This window comes from Prunus avium, chromosome 7, assembly GCF_965620075.1.
Source record: "Prunus avium chromosome 7, drPruAviu1.hap1.1, whole genome shotgun sequence".
Taxonomy (NCBI): Eukaryota; Viridiplantae; Streptophyta; class Magnoliopsida; order Rosales; family Rosaceae; genus Prunus; species Prunus avium.
Window position 1 is genome coordinate 30,408,285 of NC_142290.1, and position 18,981 is coordinate 30,427,265.

An 18,981-nucleotide genomic window follows, 5' to 3' on the forward strand; every position below is an offset into this window, starting at 1 on the left:
GTATAGAGAAAAATGAGAGTGACAATGGGAGTGAGGAAGAGATTGAGAGAGAGAGGATGAGAAGGGAGGATGAGATGGAGGAGTATCAAAAGTGAAAACAATTTGAAATAGATTTCAGTTTTTAGTTTTTGCCCATCCTCTCCTCTCATCTTCCCTCTCAATCCCATCTCTACTGTTATTCCCACTTCCATTCTCCCTCTTTTTCCTCTATACTCTAGCACAAAAAATGAAAACTAAAAACTAAAATTGAAATAGTTATCGAACAGGCCTTATGTGCTTGTTGTCCTATTTTCTTGTTATGAGTGTTAAATCTTTTCTATTTCATTTTTTATGCAGAACATAGCTTAATCTGCTTATGTATCCCTCTAACTTATCTGATTGTCATCCACGTGTACGCTTGTTGGAGAGCAGAACATTGGTGGGATAGCCATTATGTTGCCTTTTATTTTTATAATAGATTTGTATTCTTAATCTATTGATTTGTTGCTTAACTTCATGAAGGAAAGCAGAAAAGTTGGCATATCATTAGTTTGTTGTACTGAAGCCTTTTCTGGTAATAGCTTTCCTTAAGTAGAGGTCGCAGCTTAAAATGCTGTCCCTAGGGAATAAAGGAAGAATCTACAGGTCCTATAAAACCCAAAAGTTTTATGATTTTTTTCACATAAGATTCTTGCAGAGACTTTCCAGTTTTTGTTTCACCCACTTTATTCTCTTGTTGTATCCTTTTATTTACCCCATCTTCCTTCCATAAGCTTTTCATTGCTTCCCCTTTGTTCATGCAAAATGGTCACTAAGCCAAACATAATACCAGGCTTCCTCTTCTGCCATCTCTTGTTCCTTCTTTGTGTAGATCGTTACTGCTATTCTCAAAAGACCTGCCCAGAATGTGGCTCCATAAAAGTCCCATATCCCCTGAGCACAAACCCCGACTGTGGCGACCCTGACTACTCTCTCCATTGTGACCCCTCCTCTAAGAAACTCTATGTTGATGCCCTCAATGGAAGTTATTATCTTGTGCTTCAAATCATGGCTCCGAATCAACGCATGCTGGTACAACCATCCCCATGGCTGCCTGGCAAATGTGTTACCCAAGACATGGTGGTGAGTGAGGGCCTCTGGTTGAATCAGTCACTTCCTTTCAACATCACTTCGTCGAACACCATCTTCCTCTTTAACTGCTCTCCACGGCTCTTGGTTTCTCCTCTTAATTGCACTCCATCTAGCCTTTGTCACCGCTACTTGGAAAGCTCAGGACATGTTGACACAAACCGAGCACTTCAGTGTGCAGACAAGCTTAACCTTTGCTGCACTTTTGTTGCTGGTGGGACGCCTTCAGCCTACAAAATACGGCTTCACAATTCAGGTTGTAAAGCCTTTAGAAGCATCCTTCATTTGGATATAAACCAGCCTGCAAACCAATGGGAAGAGGGATTGGAAATTCAGTGGGCTCCTCCACTTGAACCAATTTGTAGAACACAGCTTGACTGCTCTCAAGCTTCCAAATGTTCACCTACTGGTTCCAATGGCCTCTCTCGCTGCCTTTGCAATAGGGGCTACTATTGGGACCATGTTCTTGGAACATGCTCAAGGAAGAAGAGGAACACGAAAGCCGGTCTGCGTTTAAAGGTCTCAGTAGGGGTAATCTCTTTTTTCCTTGTGGCTGTAGTTATAGCGATAATTACAGTGAAAAGGTCCTGCAAATTCTCTGAGCAGGAAAAGCTTACCAAGGCAAGAGAAGCCATGTTGAAGAAAAATGACGGGAAATCGGCTAGAATGTTTCACTTAAAAGAAGTGAAGAAAGCCACTAAAGGTTTCTCTAAAGACAGGGTTTTAGGGAGTGGTGGGTTTGGAGAAGTCTACAAAGGAGAGCTTGAAGATGGGACTGTGGTGGCTGTCAAGTCAGCTAAAGTGGGCAACATCAAGAGCACAGAACAAGTACTAAATGAAGTTGGGATACTTTCCCAAGTCAACCACAAAAATCTGGTCAGACTCTTGGGTTATTGTGTGGAAGCTGAGCAGCCATTGATGCTCTATGAGTACATATCAAATGGGACACTCAGTGACCATTTACATGGTAAATTTTCCACCTTTCTTGACTGGAAAACTAGGCTCAGAATTGCCTTACAAACAGCTGAAGCATTGACTTATTTACACTCTGCTGCTCATACTCCCATCTACCATAGAGATGTCAAGTCAACTAATATACTACTCGATGACGATTTCAACGCCAAAGTTGCAGATTTCGGGCTCTCCAGGTTGGCTTGTCCAGGTTTGAGCCATGTCTCAACATGTGCTCAAGGAACATTAGGGTACTTAGACCCCGAATATTATCGCAACTACCAGTTAACTGATAAGAGTGATGTTTATAGTTATGGGGTTGTGTTGCTCGAGCTTTTAACATCACAGAAAGCCATTGATTTCTCGCGTGATCAAGACGACGTGAATTTAGCCATTTATGTGAGCGTAAGAGCCAACAATGGTGCAATTATGGAAGTTGTGGATCAGCGGCTGTTTAGCAAGGAGCCTGCAGGGAATATATTGGCAAGCATAAAACTTTTCTTAGAGCTCGGACTTGCCTGTCTGAGGGAAAAGAAGGGGGATAGGCCAGCCATGAAGGATGTTGTTCAAGAACTCCACTGCATAATTCAAGTTTTAGATCATGAAGTGGTTCAAAACTAATGAGATTAGCTTTGTTGAAACTATATGACTTTACTGTACTACTAATGTAACCGAAAAAATAAAATGTATTGTACTATTACTAGAGTGTGGAAATGTTCTCCTACCTGACTCTGTAACATGCTATGTCGTTAGATTGTTAATAAGACGAACTCTTATTTTAATGCGTAGTGTAAGATTGACGGGTAGACAACTTAACATACCAAACAAGACAAAGTGTAAGAGTTTGAATTCAAGTTGTATTCCTTTGTGTAAATATTACAATATTTATAATTGCACAATAAAGATATAAACGGTAAAAGGCTTGAATGGCAGTAAACACAAAATATTTGGAGAGCAAGTCAACTATTGTGATTAAGAAGAATCCATTTCAGATTCTTCTTCCTTGATGAGTGCGTGTGTTTGACACAAAGTTATATAGAAATTGAAGTTAAATATTGTTATGGATAATATGATACAATCTCTGAATATTCATGTTTCCAAATGAGAGGATATGGAAGGAGGTGGAGATAGATAATGCCAAGAAAGGCTTAGATTTTGAGTAGCACACAGAAGCTAAAGTGATTCCAAGGATGGGTTTTGAGTGGAGGGAAAAAGAAGGGTTGGGATCAGATGCTTCCTTTGTGCAGAAATAAAATGATGCAGAAAAGACATGGACTTCCAATTCTGGGGTTATTGGAATCTATTTATATTTAGGATGTCCACGTTAATTGGTTGGCATGGAGAAAAAAAAGCAAGCAAGCTTTTTGCAAACAAGGAAAGCATTTTCATTAGAAGGTTTGAATAGGAAATTGACAATTTTGTCAAGCAAAGTGAACCATTATATAGAGTTAGTTGCTTCAAGTCTAGTCTTGTCATAGATTCATATCTAGTAACTTTCGAATCATTACTAAATACTGGTCGTGGTAAGGAGTGCAATATGACTATTTTGAAGTGCTAATAACAATTTTCATTGTATTTATTTTATATAAAGTTAATTGCGAGTTTTTTACATCGAGTTTATTTTTGTAATGATTAAAGGTGGAGTTGTAACTAATGCAGACCAGCATCAGATTCCAGATTGTTAGTTGCTATTGCTTATTGTCACTTCGACAAACTCAAGTGGAATGTTAAATTGCAAAGCTTTAATTGGATCCAGAGAAGAGGAAAAATTCTTATTACAAAATAAAATCTAAACTCCAAAATCAACATGAACTACATGACTGCCTAACTCATGCATGAGAATCTTAATTGCTATCAAAATCGTCAATTGGTTCTTTGTACATATGATTCTTAAATTGTAATTTAGTAAATAAAAGGTTTTGATTATGACATGTCTATGGTGAAGATTCATTAATAATAACGACATGGACAAGAAGGTGTATCGTCCTTATTTAAGCTGAAAATACCAAAATTGTGGACTTCATACCAAGAAATTGGACGCAATAATACCGAGTTTGAATTCTTAGCTTATTTCTTTATCTTATCTTTTTTTAAAAAAAAAAAAAAAATCAAAGGGGAGTAGAGAAAAGTCCTAAATACATGCAAAGCGACATCATTTAAACCATAAAACACATTTAACATGAAGAAAAAAAGGTGCAATTAGTCGATGGATGCGATTATTTTACAGCAAAGGATGAAGGGGGAAAGGAGGGGGTAAAGAGTGGGGAAAATAGAGATAAAGGGCAACTTTTAAATTGGGATTAGTCTAAACCCCAAGATTGCATTGACTTCTAATATCTATTACCAATAGGTCTTTCTTTTGCATTAATACCACTAGTCTCAATATTATATAAATTATCAAGCGTGACAGAGTGATATCAAAAGATGAAAGTAAAGAACCCAACTTCTGGAAAAATTATAAAATAACCACAATAACTTCGGTGGGAAGGAAAAACCAAAACGTTTCCACCACAAAATGGATAATGGACTAATAATGAGTTATTTCAGTCCTAATCAAGACTCTAAATGGGTCACCTGTTTTACATGTATAAGAGATTTTTTAAAAGATTGTGTATATCAACAACCGAAATTGCATCTTTACGCACGACTAGCGTTAACATTTCCCTTGTCACTTAAGCATGACAAGTCATGTGAGGACTTCCAACTCCATTATGTATAAGTACAATATCAACAACACAGAAAACATAAGCAAGGAATCCAAACTCTTGATTACGAGTTCTTGGAGTTGTATATAAAATATTAAAAATAAAAAAATTTGGTATCTTGAGCTCAGATTTTGGTTGAATGAGCAGTTGACAGCATACTGTAAACGCTCATTTGGCAGCATTGAGGACTATAATAAAATTGGAATTCAAAATCTTGTATTCCATAGATAGTTAGCGAATACAAAATCTCTAGTACAAAACTTATGGAATGGTTTCACTTTCATATATTTCAGCTTTAGAGGAAAAAGTAGCAAACCACCAGCATATCACCTGCGATAGCGGTATCGTTTGAAGTTGAAGTATACGTGCAATATTCCGCGTTCAAACGTGCATTTAAAGCCCTTCTTATGAGAGTATTCCCATTCTTTGTTTACTATCCGGAATGCAATGTCCTCGTAAGGTGGTCCAGCATGAAACCTTATAATGCATGTCTCGCTGCTGTTGCCATCCTTCTCAATAGTATAATGTGGGGCCTTTGTCTTGTCCACAAGGTCTGGATAGAAGATGTTGAATTTATATCCTTGCACAATCTTTGGAGGTGGGTTATCGTGATCATAGTGAGTCTGGTTGTATTTGTTCCATTCATATCCAGTGTGAACGCGGTTGAAATATTTCGGCTTTCTAGGTCGGTACTTGTCATGCCACCAGTATACCTGTGAGTCAAGATTCACTTCAGAATTAGAGCCAAAAACTGCATCTCCTTCCTCCATGATTCCCATGGCTTTCATGGCCTTCATCTCAAAGTTATCTTCTGGTGGTGGAGCTGGCTTTGATGCCAAAGCTTCTTGAATCCGTCTCTGTTGTTCTTCTAGCACAGCCACACGCTTCCTTTCCTGTTAACAAGCAACTCATACAGTTACACCAGTGATGTAGGATATGGGTGAATTGAGAATTTAGGTAGTTTAGCGGAAGCGAAAACAATGGAAAACAGAAAATAGAACAAACAAGGATAGGTCTGGAATCACTCCAGGGGTTTGGCTTCACACCAAGAAGTCTCCAATCTCAGGAAAATAAACTTTTCTTAATATCTCAACAACTGAATTTTAAAGAACTACATGGGGGGGGTATTTATAGCAAATTAAAACCTAAAGACAATACGATAAAAATCCCTTACTAAAACAGAAATCCTAATCCACCAAGGAACTAATTCAAATAAACCAGGAAACTTAAATCAAATCCTACTAAAATCTGGAAACTAAAATCCTAGTGAAATCTGGAAAACTAGAGAATCTAGGAAACTAATAAATCAGGAAATTAACTAATGATGTCCGCATCAACCAGCGCACTTAAAAGCTTGCATACTCACGTATTCTTAAAGAAAATAAGTAAATAAAAACTTCAGAACTAAAACTTGAAAGAAGAAACCCTACCAGCTTAGCCCTGTCCTCTTCAGGGTCAAGCACTTCCTCATTTTCATCTCCATGAAACAGTTCTGGTGAAAATGATCCGGCCTCTTCCTCAGCCACGTCAATCTCCTCCTCCTCCTCCAAGGGTTCTGGAGAAAATGCTTGAGCATCTACACATAAAAATATATTAGCAAAATCATCTTGGTAACAAAATGCCTAAATCCACAGGTGAAAAATGTGCATACCTTTAACATCAAGCTCACTCTCCTCCTCTTCAGGTTGTAAATCATGAACTGTATCCAAGTTCTCTTCACCGTCCACCCGTTGCTCAAGGCGTTGCAAATGCTTGTGCAACATTTTAGTATGGATTTCTTTCAAACAAGCCTGTATTTGCAACAATTTAAATAGTAATAAGGCCAAACGAAGTAGTAGTAAATAAAATGCAAAGACATACATTAAAGAAGACAATGATAGGTACCTTGGCCTTGAATATATGGAGGCGTGTAAGAACAGCCTCCCAATACTCAACAACCTTGGCTGTTCCAGAACGCATCTGTGACTCAATTTTGGACTGTAACGCCTCCAATTCACTATAAGTCTTTCCTTCTAAGAGAGTCTTGACATCTGCTTCAATGCTAGAATGCAAGCCTCTTTGTTCCGCAAGCAACTCAGCAGGAGGTTCCTCTCCACGAACCTTAGCTCGAGCCAATGCATCTTTCTTCCGAGCTTCAGCTAGCTCCCAATCCGCAACCACCAAAAGTGCCTGTCAATTTGTACATATCAGGATACAGTCCAACAACAAATCTACATTATCACATTAATTCTTTTAAGCAACATTCACATTTAATCAACAAATCTTCAGGCAATCAAAATGAAGTGCAAGTAATCATAACTATGGTTTGCAGCTGGCCAAGTTGCAACCTTTCACGTGCCTTTGATTCTGAGATTCGCTAATTGAGTACAATTGAATTGCTAATCCCAAGACCACTCCACCGAAACACGTTTTTTTAAATTTAATGAAAAATAAAAAAAATTAACGAGCATCAACACTGCTATATGTTTAAGAGTCCCCACCACATCAACAGAGTAAGAATATTGAATTAATCAAACCAAAGGCAAAAACAGAAGACAACAACTTATTAGCATGACTATGAGTAATCTGAAGCACCCATTACAGGGGGTAAAGTATCCACGAAAAACACTGTCAAAGGTAAAAGGCCACTAAAAGGAAAAGAAAGAGATAATACCTCCCAGAACTCTATATGTGTTGGTGTTGCCCTGTCCAAATCAAGATGCATTTTGATGTCATCTCTTAGCTCTTCCATTTCCTTTACACTCAAGCCCTGCATCGGACATGTCAAATGCCAATGTGAATTATATTCATTTCAAAACAAATAAGAAAAGTTCAATCCATGTCATTCTAAAGTTTAACAATGTGCAAAGGACCATATAACAGCACTTAAACATACACACTGAACAATAGATAGACATACTTAGCTTTCCAAACATTTGACTAGTTACAACAAGAAGTTTTCCAACTAACACAGAAAAAACGGAAAAACTTAAGCTCAATGTTCATGTACCCAACTTCCATAATATATCTGTCTCCAAATGGAGAGCCCTGAAAGTGAGTGTATGAATTCTCCAAGGCGATAAGCACAAGTAGGGCCATACCCTTCCAGATAACTTACCCACCCATCCACACACACACACACGCATTTAAGAACCCTGAAAGGAATATTTAATAACTCTCAGTTTATCTCCCACTCATTGTAGGGGACAGGTGCCTAATGATTTCCAAACTAAGTAAAGTTCAGAAGCAAATAAAATGCAATGAAGAATAAATAGAATTATCGTGATAGCAAGCATAAGTCTCATCAGGAAATTTTACCTTGAAAACCATGTATGGCTCATTTATCTCAATATCAAAATCATCTGAACCATTGAGATGCTTGGACAGTACATCAATTGGCTTAATACGCCCTTCACGCAATCTGATCTCTGACCTGACTTTGCTTTGATCAAAGTGAAACTGTACGGAGAACATGCAGACTTATCAAATTTCCAGGTAAAACAAAATGACAACAAAGAAAATCATGCAGACGAGAGCATCATAACAGAAAAATGTATGAAAAGTAGGCAAAAAAGAGAATGTTTATTGACCATACCTCTTCTTCTTTTTTCTCCCAGTCTTGGTACTCAGCCCGAGCACGTTCTCTAGCTAGCAGTGCCTACATAAAGATATGAAAGTTACTTAACAAAACAGCAAACAAGGCAAGAAGCTATATTAAAAATATCACTCCAAATGGCAAAATGCACTCCAACTCTCTACACTAAGAACTTGAACGGAAAAATTCATGCCATATCAGGCAATAAACTTACCATTTCTTCCTCATGTTGTGCTTTTTCAAGTGCTCTTTCTTCCCTTCTTTTCTTGACCTTTTCAACCTCAGCCTGCAAGATGAATTTAAACAAATATTAAAATTCTAATAAATTTAAACTAGAAAGTAGTAAATTAACAAAAATCCACAAAGAAAAATCCTGAGTTTTAGTCATAGACCAGGACATTCATTTATTTTGCAACCCCAGGCAGCAACATGGCATCGATAAACCATATTGGTCGTGGGATTTATTAAAAATAGTAACGAAGCCTATGGACCGTATTTATTCACTATAAAAAGATAAGTCTTTATTAAAATTCTAAGTCATTTAGTTTCTATTTTCTTTTCTTATTTAGCAAACTGCTTTAGCACATGCTCCACTAAAAAACTTAATTAACACATAGTTACTGACTAACGGCCCTAATGGGTTAGTCTTCTTGTTTTTATAAAACTAAAACTAAAGCAGGAGGAAAGAGAAGTCTTCCTTCTTCTAGAGCTGCTTTCAAAGGGTGATCCCTTTTAGCTAACTTCTTTAGCACATGCTCCATCAAAAAACCTCTTTAGCGCATAGTTAATGGGTTTTCTATAGTCTTGTTCTTGTTCTTTTTCTCGTTATTGTCTTCTTCTTCTTCTTCTTCTTGCTCTTTTTTATGGCATATCAGAAAGTTATCTAGAGTCAATAAACTAGATATGTAGAGCCAATGAAACCGAATATGTTGAGCCACCTATGGGTTAATCCTGGCCAAGGCACGGACTCTCTCTCTCTCTCTCTCTCTCTCTATATATATATATAGGTGATGAAGTTGTTCTGAAGAGATTAATATATGTATATAGGTATATTATACTGACACACTCTTAACAGTCAGGTAATAATGGATGACTATAATCTCAGTGACATGGTAAAAATAACCGTAGTCATAGTCTAAGACAACTTGCCATACTTCCAACTCTCCCTACACAATAAATGTGTCATCATATACATACATTACAGTCACCAAACAAAAAGACTAGCCTTAAAAAAAGGAAAGAGCCTTAGTCAGACATGCTTTGCTGCCAGGGTTTAGTTCCCATTTCATTCTTAATAATAAGGCCCGTGAACAACATATAGGAATGTAATTCTCTCTCCTATACCTCATGAAGACTATGATTCGATTTGATGTCTCTATAGTGCAATGCACAGACTTCAGTAGCTAAGCTTGTTAGTTCCTTTGTATTATATATTCCATCTTTTATTGCTACAACAACTTATGTTGATTCCAGTAACATAGATGTCATAAATTTCAATCAAACTCTCCAGGGACCTTCCAAAACTCAATAAAAATTATTTCCGCAACCTCAAATAAAAAACTATATCAGACATGTCCTTCAACTTATGTATCAGGCATTTTAACTGATTCAAACAAAAACTTTAATCTTACTTAATGCCTTATATAAGACCAGTAAAGCCATTGGATACAAGATAGCAAAAAGACAACAACTAGAAAAGAAACAACAAATAAGCAATGTTGGGCTAGAACTATGTACCATTCTTTCTCTCTGTCTTTTTTTCTCAGCCTTAACTGAAAACACTTCAAGGGGAACACCATTGGAAACATCACGATCAATCTTCTTTCGCCACACAAATCTGCAAACAGAAAGTCATGAATTCATAAATAGACCTTACAAACAATAAAGCATCCCTAACTTACACATCTGTCAGACTGTAAGCCATCATATACCAGACATATAGCTAAGCAACTGTAGCTGTATTCAAAACATTCAGATCCGAAACTTAGTAAATTCAAACAAAACATGAAACACAATAATAAAAAATGCTTCTATCAAAGTGCAACAAATTCAACATTTGAAATTGGAAAGATAAAAACTCTATCAGAAAACTTCCTCATATAAATCCCAAAACACAAAACAAAAACAAGAACTTACATTTCATTGAGATTGGAATCACCAAAGGGATTCGAATCATTTGAATAACCTGAAACGGTCTTAGACTTGATCTTCTTGGCTACTCGAGTTGCCTATTCAATCAAAAGGAAGCGCACCATACTATCAATAACAATTCAAATTTTAAAATAATAATGATAAATAAAAACCCTAACAGACGAAATAATAACCTTCTTCTGCGCCTTCTTAGCCAAGTACTCAGCGATTTGATCCTCGGTAACGTTCTTCGACCTCTTCTTCTTGCCGTCACGCTCTTCAGTCTCATCGCTGTCGTACGACTCGTCGTCGGAAGAGTCCTTCCGGCGCCCGCTGCAGCGGCTGCTATTTCTGCTACGGCGGCGTTCCTTGCCCTTACCGGAACTCCTTGGAGGAGAAGAGTCGCGGCTGTCAGAGGCATCGGACTCGGAATACGACTCGGACTCCGAATCGGACTCGGAGTCGTCGGATCTTCTTCTGCGTCGACTCTTGGAAGACGACGACGCGTCCTTTTTGCTTTTGCTGCGTCCGTGAGTGCCCATACTTTGGCGGTAATGATTTTTAGAGGGGTTTGGGTTTATGTAGCGAACGGATATACGACTAAAATTATGGCTAGTTAACCGATTGAAATCATGGTGTGTTTTATAATGAGGAATTGAAATCCGAATGAGGAAAGAATTTTAATTATGAGAATTTTTGTGTTTATTTTACATCAAGAAATTAAAAAGTAAGTGGGCCTCATACAAAATTAGGAATTAAATTCCTGATTTTGACTGGTATGTTTACTAAGAGCTCATTTGGTACACATGACTGTCTTGGCATGGACTATGCTTAGAGACTGTCTTGGCTTGGCTTGGCTTGGTCTAAGTTGGATAACACTTATCCTGCGTTTGGTGTACGCTTGGACTAGGACTAGATTTTTTTTTTTTTTCAAAACTATCTATGTATATGTATATATGTATAAATACATGTATTATGTATGTGTACATATGTATTTTATAATATATTTGACATGTATGTGTATATACATGTATATATGTATATTATAAATAATATAAACATATGTATGTATATATATATATATATATATATATATATATATATATATATACACATACATGTATATACATATGTATATATATTATAAAATACATATATATATATATATGTATTATACATGGGTATAATACATATATATATGTATTTTATAATATATATACACATGTATATACATGTATATATGTATATTACAATATATATATATATAATAATACATATATAATGTATATGTGTATATATGTGTGTATATGTATACTATAATACATACATGGGTATAATATATATACACATATATGTATATAAATGTATATATATATATATATATATATATATATGTGTGTATTATAATATATATTACATATATACACGGATGCTATTATTATAATATTAATATGTATATGGGTATATTATAATAATAATATACATGTATATATGTATATGTATATTATATATATTATATATGTATATATGTGTATGTGTATATATACATATATACATATATGATATATTTATGTGTATATACATGTATATATGTACATTATAGTATATGTGTAAATAAGTTTAATAATAATAATATATGTTATTAATTTTACAATATAATATATGCATTTTATACATTGGTGAGCATTGGGACTAGCTAATCCTCCCTTTCCACATGGGATTAGTAGTCCCCTCCTAAGGAGGTGTTTTTGGTGGGCCCGATATTAGCAATCTCATCTAAGACTAGGATTAGATAAAACAAACATGGTACTAAATTTAGTCCAAGCCAATCCAAGCCAATCCTGTATACCAAACGAGCCCTAAGTGGATTAGGAGGAATTGAATTGAGGGTGAATTGAATTGAGGAGGATATAGATTGAGGAGAATTAAACTCTGGATCCTTATTGAAGTTGTTTACTAAACCATATGGATTGAGGAGAGTTATATTCCGGATTTCTATTGAAGTTGTTTACTAAATCATATGGAATTGGGGTAATAGTGGTGCTAATTACTCAAATATCATCGTTGTTGGGTTAAAGTAGATGGCAAATTTTGAATTTTTAAAATTGTGTGGGGATATAATGGGTAAAAAAGATGAATTCATAATGGGCTAGTTCTCCATGAATTAAAATATCACTTTCCACCCCAAAATTGAATTCCTCCAAAATCAAGAATTTAATTCCTAATTTTGTGTGGGCTCCACTTATTTTTTAGGATGGTGTATTCAATTTAGATTTTAAATTATTTTTAAAGAGTTATAAAGTTGATGGAGTTTAATTGAATTTAATTGAGTTTAACTGAATTCTCCAAACTCCACATGGATTTTCTCTGAATTCGTGTATAGATTTTAACTGAGTTTGTTAGAGTTTTATTATTGATTTTAATATATATGGAGTTTATAGCACTCAAAAAACAAAGGATTTAGGGGTGATGACGGTGGTTGTGATGACGATGGCAGTGATAATGGTGGTTTGTGGGTGATGGTGGGGGAGGTAGTGGTGGAGGAGGTGGGGGTGGTAGTGGTGGAGGAGGTGGGGGTGGTAGTGGCAGTAGCGGTGGGAGTGGTGGCGGCGGTGGCGGTGGGAGTGGCGGTGGCGACAGTGGCGATGATGGTGATGATGCTGGCAGTTGTGGTGACGATGAGGGTGATGGTAGGGCTGATAGTGGGGGTGGTAGTGGTGGTGAAGGTGGGGGTAAGGGTGGTGGCGGTGACAGTTATGGCGATGGTGATGGCGATGGGAGTGGTGATGGGGTGGTATTGAGGCCAGTAGTGGGTGGGGGTGGAGGTGATGAGGATGACTGTTGTGGTTGTGGTGATGGCGGCGGCGGCAATAGCCATGATAAAATGGTGGTAGTAGAATTGGTGAAATCATATTTTGAGAATAAAAATAATATGTCTATCAAAATCTCGGGGGGGGGGGGGGGGGGGGGGGAGCAAAGATTTTTCATGGCCTATAATTAGTCTATAATCAAATGAAATCCACCACTTTTTGTATTTCCTTTCAAATCAATGAGTTTTTGAATACACCTAAACTTTTATGAAGTCTTTTAAAGTTGTGATTGAATACATCCAAATTTGAATGGAGTTTAAAAAGTTTGAATTGAATACACCCATAATTGTATAGACTTCTACAAAATCATGATTGAATACACCCAAACTTTTGAACTTCTTTAAATTCTTTTAAAATCTAAATTGAATACACCCCCCTTAATTTCTTGATGTGAAGTAAACGCAGGAATCCTCCATAGGTGGAATTCAATTCCTGATTCGAATTCCAATTCTTAATTAGTAAACACACCAAAAAGTAAGGAGTTCCTCTTAGGAATACCACTGTGTTTAGAGGAATTAAAATGTGAGTGGGACACACATAAAATTAGGAATTCAACTCCTAATTTTGGAGGAATTGGACTTTTGAGTGGGAGGTGGTATTCTAATTCCTCGATAATTAACTCATTAGGAATTCATTTTTCTTACACATTATATCCTCACAAAAATTTTAACATTTCAAATTTATCATATATTTTAACCCAACGAGGGCATTTTAGTAATCAATTTGGTTTAAATTCCAATTTATGAGAATTTAGTAAACAACTTATAAGGAATTAGTATCACTATTACCCCAATTTCATATGGTTTAGTAAACAACTTCAATAGAAATCCGGATTCTAACTCTCCTCAATCCAACTCCTCATTAATTCAATTCCTTTTAATTCGATTACGGATTAGTAAACATGTCATTAGAGTCGAGGTTGAATTTGAAATATTTCTAAAGCCCAGTCCAATTATAGAGAGGCCCAATACTGGCCCATCTTTATTATTATATTTTTAAATAAAACGCAGGAAAATGGTGCCTCAAGAAGTGTGATTTGCTTTTGGATTTCAAAGGTCTTGCCGCTAATATTAATTATATATATACATAACAAGAAGAATGTGTGGAAGGGGAAATTTTGTATGATTAAACATCTTGACATGTTTATTATTATGTTAAGTTTCGGCTTTGCCTTTTAGAGAGTGAAGAGCCTCCCTAACTAGAATTGGAGCTTGATATGGAAGCTCAAAGCCTTTCGTGTGGCTTTTGGAGCTGCATTCCTTCTTGTTGTAGTCTAGTTGAAGGAGTTGCTTCATTCCTTCATGTTTCATGTTGTAGTCTACACAAAGCAAGGGCAAAACAAAAAAGAAGAGAGAGAGAGAGACGTCGAGGAAAATAGCCAACGTTGCTTGAAAATCCTGAGCTCTACTCATTTGAGGGTAAAATATGAATCTACAACCAGAAGTTTTCAAAGCCCCTTTGTGTCTTCTGTGTCAGTCGATAAGCTTATGCAACAGAAAATTTAAATCAAAACATGCCAAAATACTAAAAGAATTTGGTTCCAAAACCCCAAAATATTAAGTTCCAAAACTTTATCACTTCTATCGTTACTACTAGCAAGGAAACGTTTAATGTTCTATAAAAGAAAGAAATTACTCTGCTGTGAGAAGAAAACTAAAAAACATTGTGATGGGCCAAAGACCGAAAAGGTGCCAATTAAATATAAAAAATTATCTCCTGAAGCTTGAGCAGCAACAAAACCTCTAACCATGCCCGCCTGCAGTTGCGTTTTTCAGTTGACCGCAACCTCAGCGGAGAGAAAACCAGGATGAATGGCATCTTTGTTAGACACTTTAGTCTTGGAGATCTTGAGCACCTGAACAGCTTCTCCCACTTTGGCATCCAAAGACTCTGGTGACTCCAACAAAAGCAGCAGTTCTGAGTTGTCCATCTCCAGCAGCATCCCTGTAATTTTTGAGGCAAGGTCGGGCTGCAAGTGAAAATGCTAACTTTAAGTTACTGTCAATAGCCTTGTGGATGGAGTAATAAATCTGAAACTTACATCTTCCATAGATGAGAAAAAAAAAAATTAAACATCAATGTGGTAAAAGTATCACCTTATGTTTATGGACGAGTGGGTAGAGATGCTCGCCAAGTATCTGTTTCTGCTGCTCAGGAGAAGCAGCAGCAAGCATGCTACTCAGCATCTCTGGTCCTTGAGACCCACCTCCAACAGAATTGGAAGCATTAGTTGAGACTCCTGATCCTTTATTCATGTCGTGTTGGCGACCATTAGGAACATACTTAGCCTGTACCGGCCGCTGAAATGCATGGATTACACGGATTAGAACCTCAAGAGTAACAGACACAGAGGATGGAAATATTATTCATTTCATTCCTAATCCTCCCAAGACTATTAAATTTGTTGGTTTCTAATCTTCATTTTTTTCTATTTGCAGGTCATATGCAAGGCCTGACCATCAAGTAGTACGTGTGGTGAGCAATGAGTGACCAGAGCTTGTTAGTAAAAGAAAGCAAACCTGCTGATTGTTTGAATCTTTTGCTGAGTGTGACAGATGAGTGGATTGTTGTAAATGTGGCATATATGCACTTCCCTGAGGAAGCATATGCCCGTTCATTCTTCCCCTGTTTTGCCTATGTTGTCTTGGCATCTGTAGATGAGATTTTTAGTAGCATAAGCACTTGGCCATAATAATTCCCAAATTTTTCCCAGACACACAATTTATTGTGCATGAATGTGTTAAAAAAAAAACAGATTGCATTAAAATATGGTATGCAGATGACCTAAAATAACTGGAAATAGGCAGAATGGTACTCACAACAGAAACCGGTGGTGGTTGATAGGCTGGCCCAGACGAAGGTGCAAAGCCGTTGGCTCTCCATCCTGGCCTCAATCCCAAGGGCTGATACATCAGTCCCGGACGAGGAGGTACTTGTGGAACAACACCAGAGGGAGCTTGATAATAGATAGGAGGGTATCCACCAGGGATGACTGCTGTTGAAGGACCAGCAAGTCCTGCCATACGCTGTGCATATTGAAGCTGCAGCTGTGCTTGTCTTTCCTCTTTCCTTTGAGCAATAGCCACATACAATGGCTTCCGATGAAACATATATCCTGTGAGATACCAATGGCAAACTTATTAGCAGTTCAAAGAAAGGACGACATACAACTTAAATTTAAGCCTGTAAGAAGACATTAATTGAAACACAACTTAAAAAATGTATGCATAAAAGTCAAAGAACACAAGTTATTTTAAAATTGAAGGAGGAACACAGAATGTCTACATGCTAGTTTCTTATGAACAATCGTAATTAAATATCAACTAAGGAAGGTTACCATATGAAATTTTTTAGCTTAAAAAGCTCAAATGCATGCAATCAACTTATTACCGTGAAAAGTATTCACAGCCTTATTGCCCTCCTCAGGGGTAGAGAAGCAAACAAAACCAAACCCTTTGCTTATTCCTTTCTCATCTCGCATAATCTTTGCAGAAGTAATTGTGCCACACTGACTGAAGTGTTCTACCAGCTCTTCATCAGTGACATCATCATCAATGTTCTTCACATACACATTTGATCCCTACAAATTAAACAAAGATTAGATGCTACTAAAATAGACCTTGGGAGAGAAATGGGGAAGAAAACTACCTTGAATTTCACCATTTGCTCCTTTCGTTTCTCCTCAAATTGCCGACGCAACATTTGCTCACGCTCTGCCTTCTTCTGTGCCCTTGCTACATACAGAATCTTGGAGCCTACTCAATATATAAACCACAGGACCAAAAAAAAGAGTTCCTGTATCAGGAAATGCATCCATATTTCCAATTAATTAAGGCCATAAAAAAGATACCTAACTTACCCAGTTGTGATCCATTCATTGCCTCCATTGCTCGTCGAGCATCATCTGGGTTGTCAAAGTTTACAAACCCAAAACCTCTAGAGTTCCCATTGTCATCCTTTGTAATAGCGAAGCTAACAATTTTCCCAAACTCGGAGAACTTTTCCTCCACAAGCTCTTCCCTGACATTTGTATCCAAATTCTTCACATACAAATTTGTATATTTCACATCAGGATTGGCCAAAACTCGATCGCTCTTTCTAATAAATTTGGCAACATACCTGTGACATGAATTGTAATTCTCGCATGGTTAATATCCAGAGACAAGAAAAAGGAAAACGTAAAACCAACAGGAAGAATTCATACACAAACACACATGTATCAGTGCATATGAACTGTGTTATAAATAAGAAACATTTGAACAAAATATGGAGCAAGAAAAGAACAGCACATACAGAGGTTTGTCTCCCACAGTGGAGCCATTTAGCTTCTCAATAGCAGCAATTGCAGATTCCTCAGACTCAAACTGAACAAAGCCATAGCCTTTACTCTTCCCATCATCAAACGTGGCGACTTTGCAAGACAATATATTTCCAAATTTCTTAAACATATCTTGAAGCCCTACATTATCAATCGATTCGCTCAAGTTCTGCAACAGATCACCAAAATGGTTTTACCATAAGTTCTTACATCAGAGAAAAGATAACACCTACGACTTACAGTTAATGCAACAGAACATACCTTGACAAACACATTCCCAATTCCACTTCTTCTCGCATCAGGATCACGATGCGACCACATGACCCTTATAACCTTTCCATGCACCTCAGAGTTATTCTTCACGTCAATAGCTCGAATTGCTATTAGAGAAAAATCAAATAAGCTCAATTAGATTAAAATTAAGACAACATACAGTGTAAACCACCGAAAGAAAAACTTAATACAAAACTCAAAATTTTCAATTTTTTTTTCTCCTCTGTAACTTTTCTGTTACCAAACAGATCAATCAAGAAATGGCAAACAGTGGAACGACCAAATAGATCAAAATTACAGAAATATTGTTCATCATTTTTCTATTTCATAAGATGGATTTCCAATAGCAAACAAGAATCTTAGCTCAAAACACCACACAATTGAAAAATTAAAAAAAAAACTCAACTAAATAAAAAACTAATTCGTTCACATAACAATGGTAACAATCCAAGTCTCAGTAACCAAACGGAGCAGCACCAACCCAAGTCTTTTCCTTTCTCACGAAAGGACAACATAAAAAACAAAATTCAAAAAAGTTACCTTCTTGCGGGTTGATGAAGTTGATGTAGCCGTAGCAGAGAGAATGGCCGTCGGTGGAGTCCCTACAGATCCGTACGGACGTGATGGACTTGAACTGACTGAAAGCATCGTACAGCTGACCATCGGTGATGTACGGATTAAGGTCTCCGACGTACAGCGACGCAGTCGGCACACCCACCGCCAGAGGATTAACGGCCATGATCGAACCAAACGTACAGAGAAAACTGAAAGAAGAAAAAAAACGGAAAAACAAAAAAAGACAGAGCCTTTTTCAAGCCCTCAGGGAACCGATAAATAACAATGCTCGTTGCGATCGGTGCTCTGTGTTTTATTAGAGGTTCTGAATCAAATCGGCGTTTCTCTTGATTGTACAGTAATTGCACCAAAAACACAGAGACAGAGAGAAAGAAAGAGAGTGATTTTGATGAGTGTAGAGAGAGGGAATTTTGGAAGGAAATGGAGATTTCTTTTTTTGTTTTTTGTTTTTTTTTGTTTTTGGGGAATTTTAGAGAG

General features: G+C 36.9%; 2 protein-coding genes and 1 pseudogene across 3 annotated transcripts; 1 reads left to right on the forward strand and 2 right to left on the reverse strand.

Annotated features, from left to right (window-relative positions):
* Positions 1 to 76: 76 nt before the first annotated feature.
* Positions 77 to 2,873, forward strand: LOC110754238 (wall-associated receptor kinase-like 20 pseudogene; annotated as a pseudogene).
* A 2,079-nt stretch (positions 2,874 to 4,952) lies between these two features.
* On the reverse strand, positions 4,953 to 11,077 carry LOC110754222 (cactus-binding carboxy-terminal, cactin). The gene is made up of 11 exons (XM_021955262.2): positions 10,662 to 11,077; positions 10,474 to 10,565; positions 10,075 to 10,174; positions 8,552 to 8,623; positions 8,338 to 8,400; positions 8,061 to 8,201; positions 7,417 to 7,512; positions 6,648 to 6,932; positions 6,415 to 6,553; positions 6,194 to 6,339; positions 4,953 to 5,656 (listed from the first exon to the last, which is right to left on the reverse strand). Exons 1-11 carry the CDS (start codon positions 11,007 to 11,009, stop codon positions 5,090 to 5,092), a joined length of 2,049 nt encoding a protein of 682 aa, XP_021810954.2. The 5' UTR covers positions 11,010 to 11,077; the 3' UTR covers positions 4,953 to 5,089.
* A 3,793-nt stretch (positions 11,078 to 14,870) lies between these two features.
* On the reverse strand, positions 14,871 to 18,981 carry PAB7 (poly(A) binding protein 7). Of its 2 annotated transcripts, none has more exons than XM_021955270.2 (10): positions 18,469 to 18,981; positions 17,917 to 18,035; positions 17,631 to 17,824; positions 17,197 to 17,456; positions 16,986 to 17,092; positions 16,728 to 16,917; positions 16,157 to 16,452; positions 15,857 to 15,988; positions 15,434 to 15,637; positions 14,871 to 15,321 (listed from the first exon to the last, which is right to left on the reverse strand). In XM_021955270.2, exons 1-10 carry the CDS (start codon positions 18,665 to 18,667, stop codon positions 15,109 to 15,111), a joined length of 1,914 nt encoding a protein of 637 aa, XP_021810962.1. In that variant the 5' UTR covers positions 18,668 to 18,981; the 3' UTR covers positions 14,871 to 15,108. The 2 variants fall into 2 exon arrangements, with proteins under 2 accessions (XP_021810962.1, XP_021810963.1); XM_021955271.2 differs by having other exon boundaries at positions 14,871 to 15,306; positions 18,469 to 18,979.

Excerpts from the sequence above, each read along its gene's own strand:
- LOC110754222 (XM_021955262.2), bottom strand. The coding sequence starts at position 11,009 with ATGGGCACTCACGGACGCAGCAAAAGCAAAAAGGACGCGTCGTCGTCT. Across the intron at positions 7,513-8,060 it reads AGCCATACATGGTTTTCAAG|GGCTTGAGTGTAAAGGAAAT; the intron begins GTAAAATTTCCT and ends TGTCCGATGCAG. Across the intron at positions 6,933-7,416 it reads CACATATAGAGTTCTGGGAG|GCACTTTTGGTGGTTGCGGA; the intron begins GTATTATCTCTT and ends ACAAATTGACAG.
- PAB7 (XM_021955270.2), bottom strand. The coding sequence starts at position 18,667 with ATGGCCGTTAATCCTCTGGCGGTGGGTGTGCCGACTGCGTCGCTGTAC. Across the intron at positions 17,825-17,916 it reads TTGGGAATGTGTTTGTCAAG|AACTTGAGCGAATCGATTGA; the intron begins GTATGTTCTGTT and ends GATCTGTTGCAG. Across the intron at positions 16,918-16,985 it reads AGCAAATGGTGAAATTCAAG|GGATCAAATGTGTATGTGAA; the intron begins GTAGTTTTCTTC and ends TTTAATTTGTAG.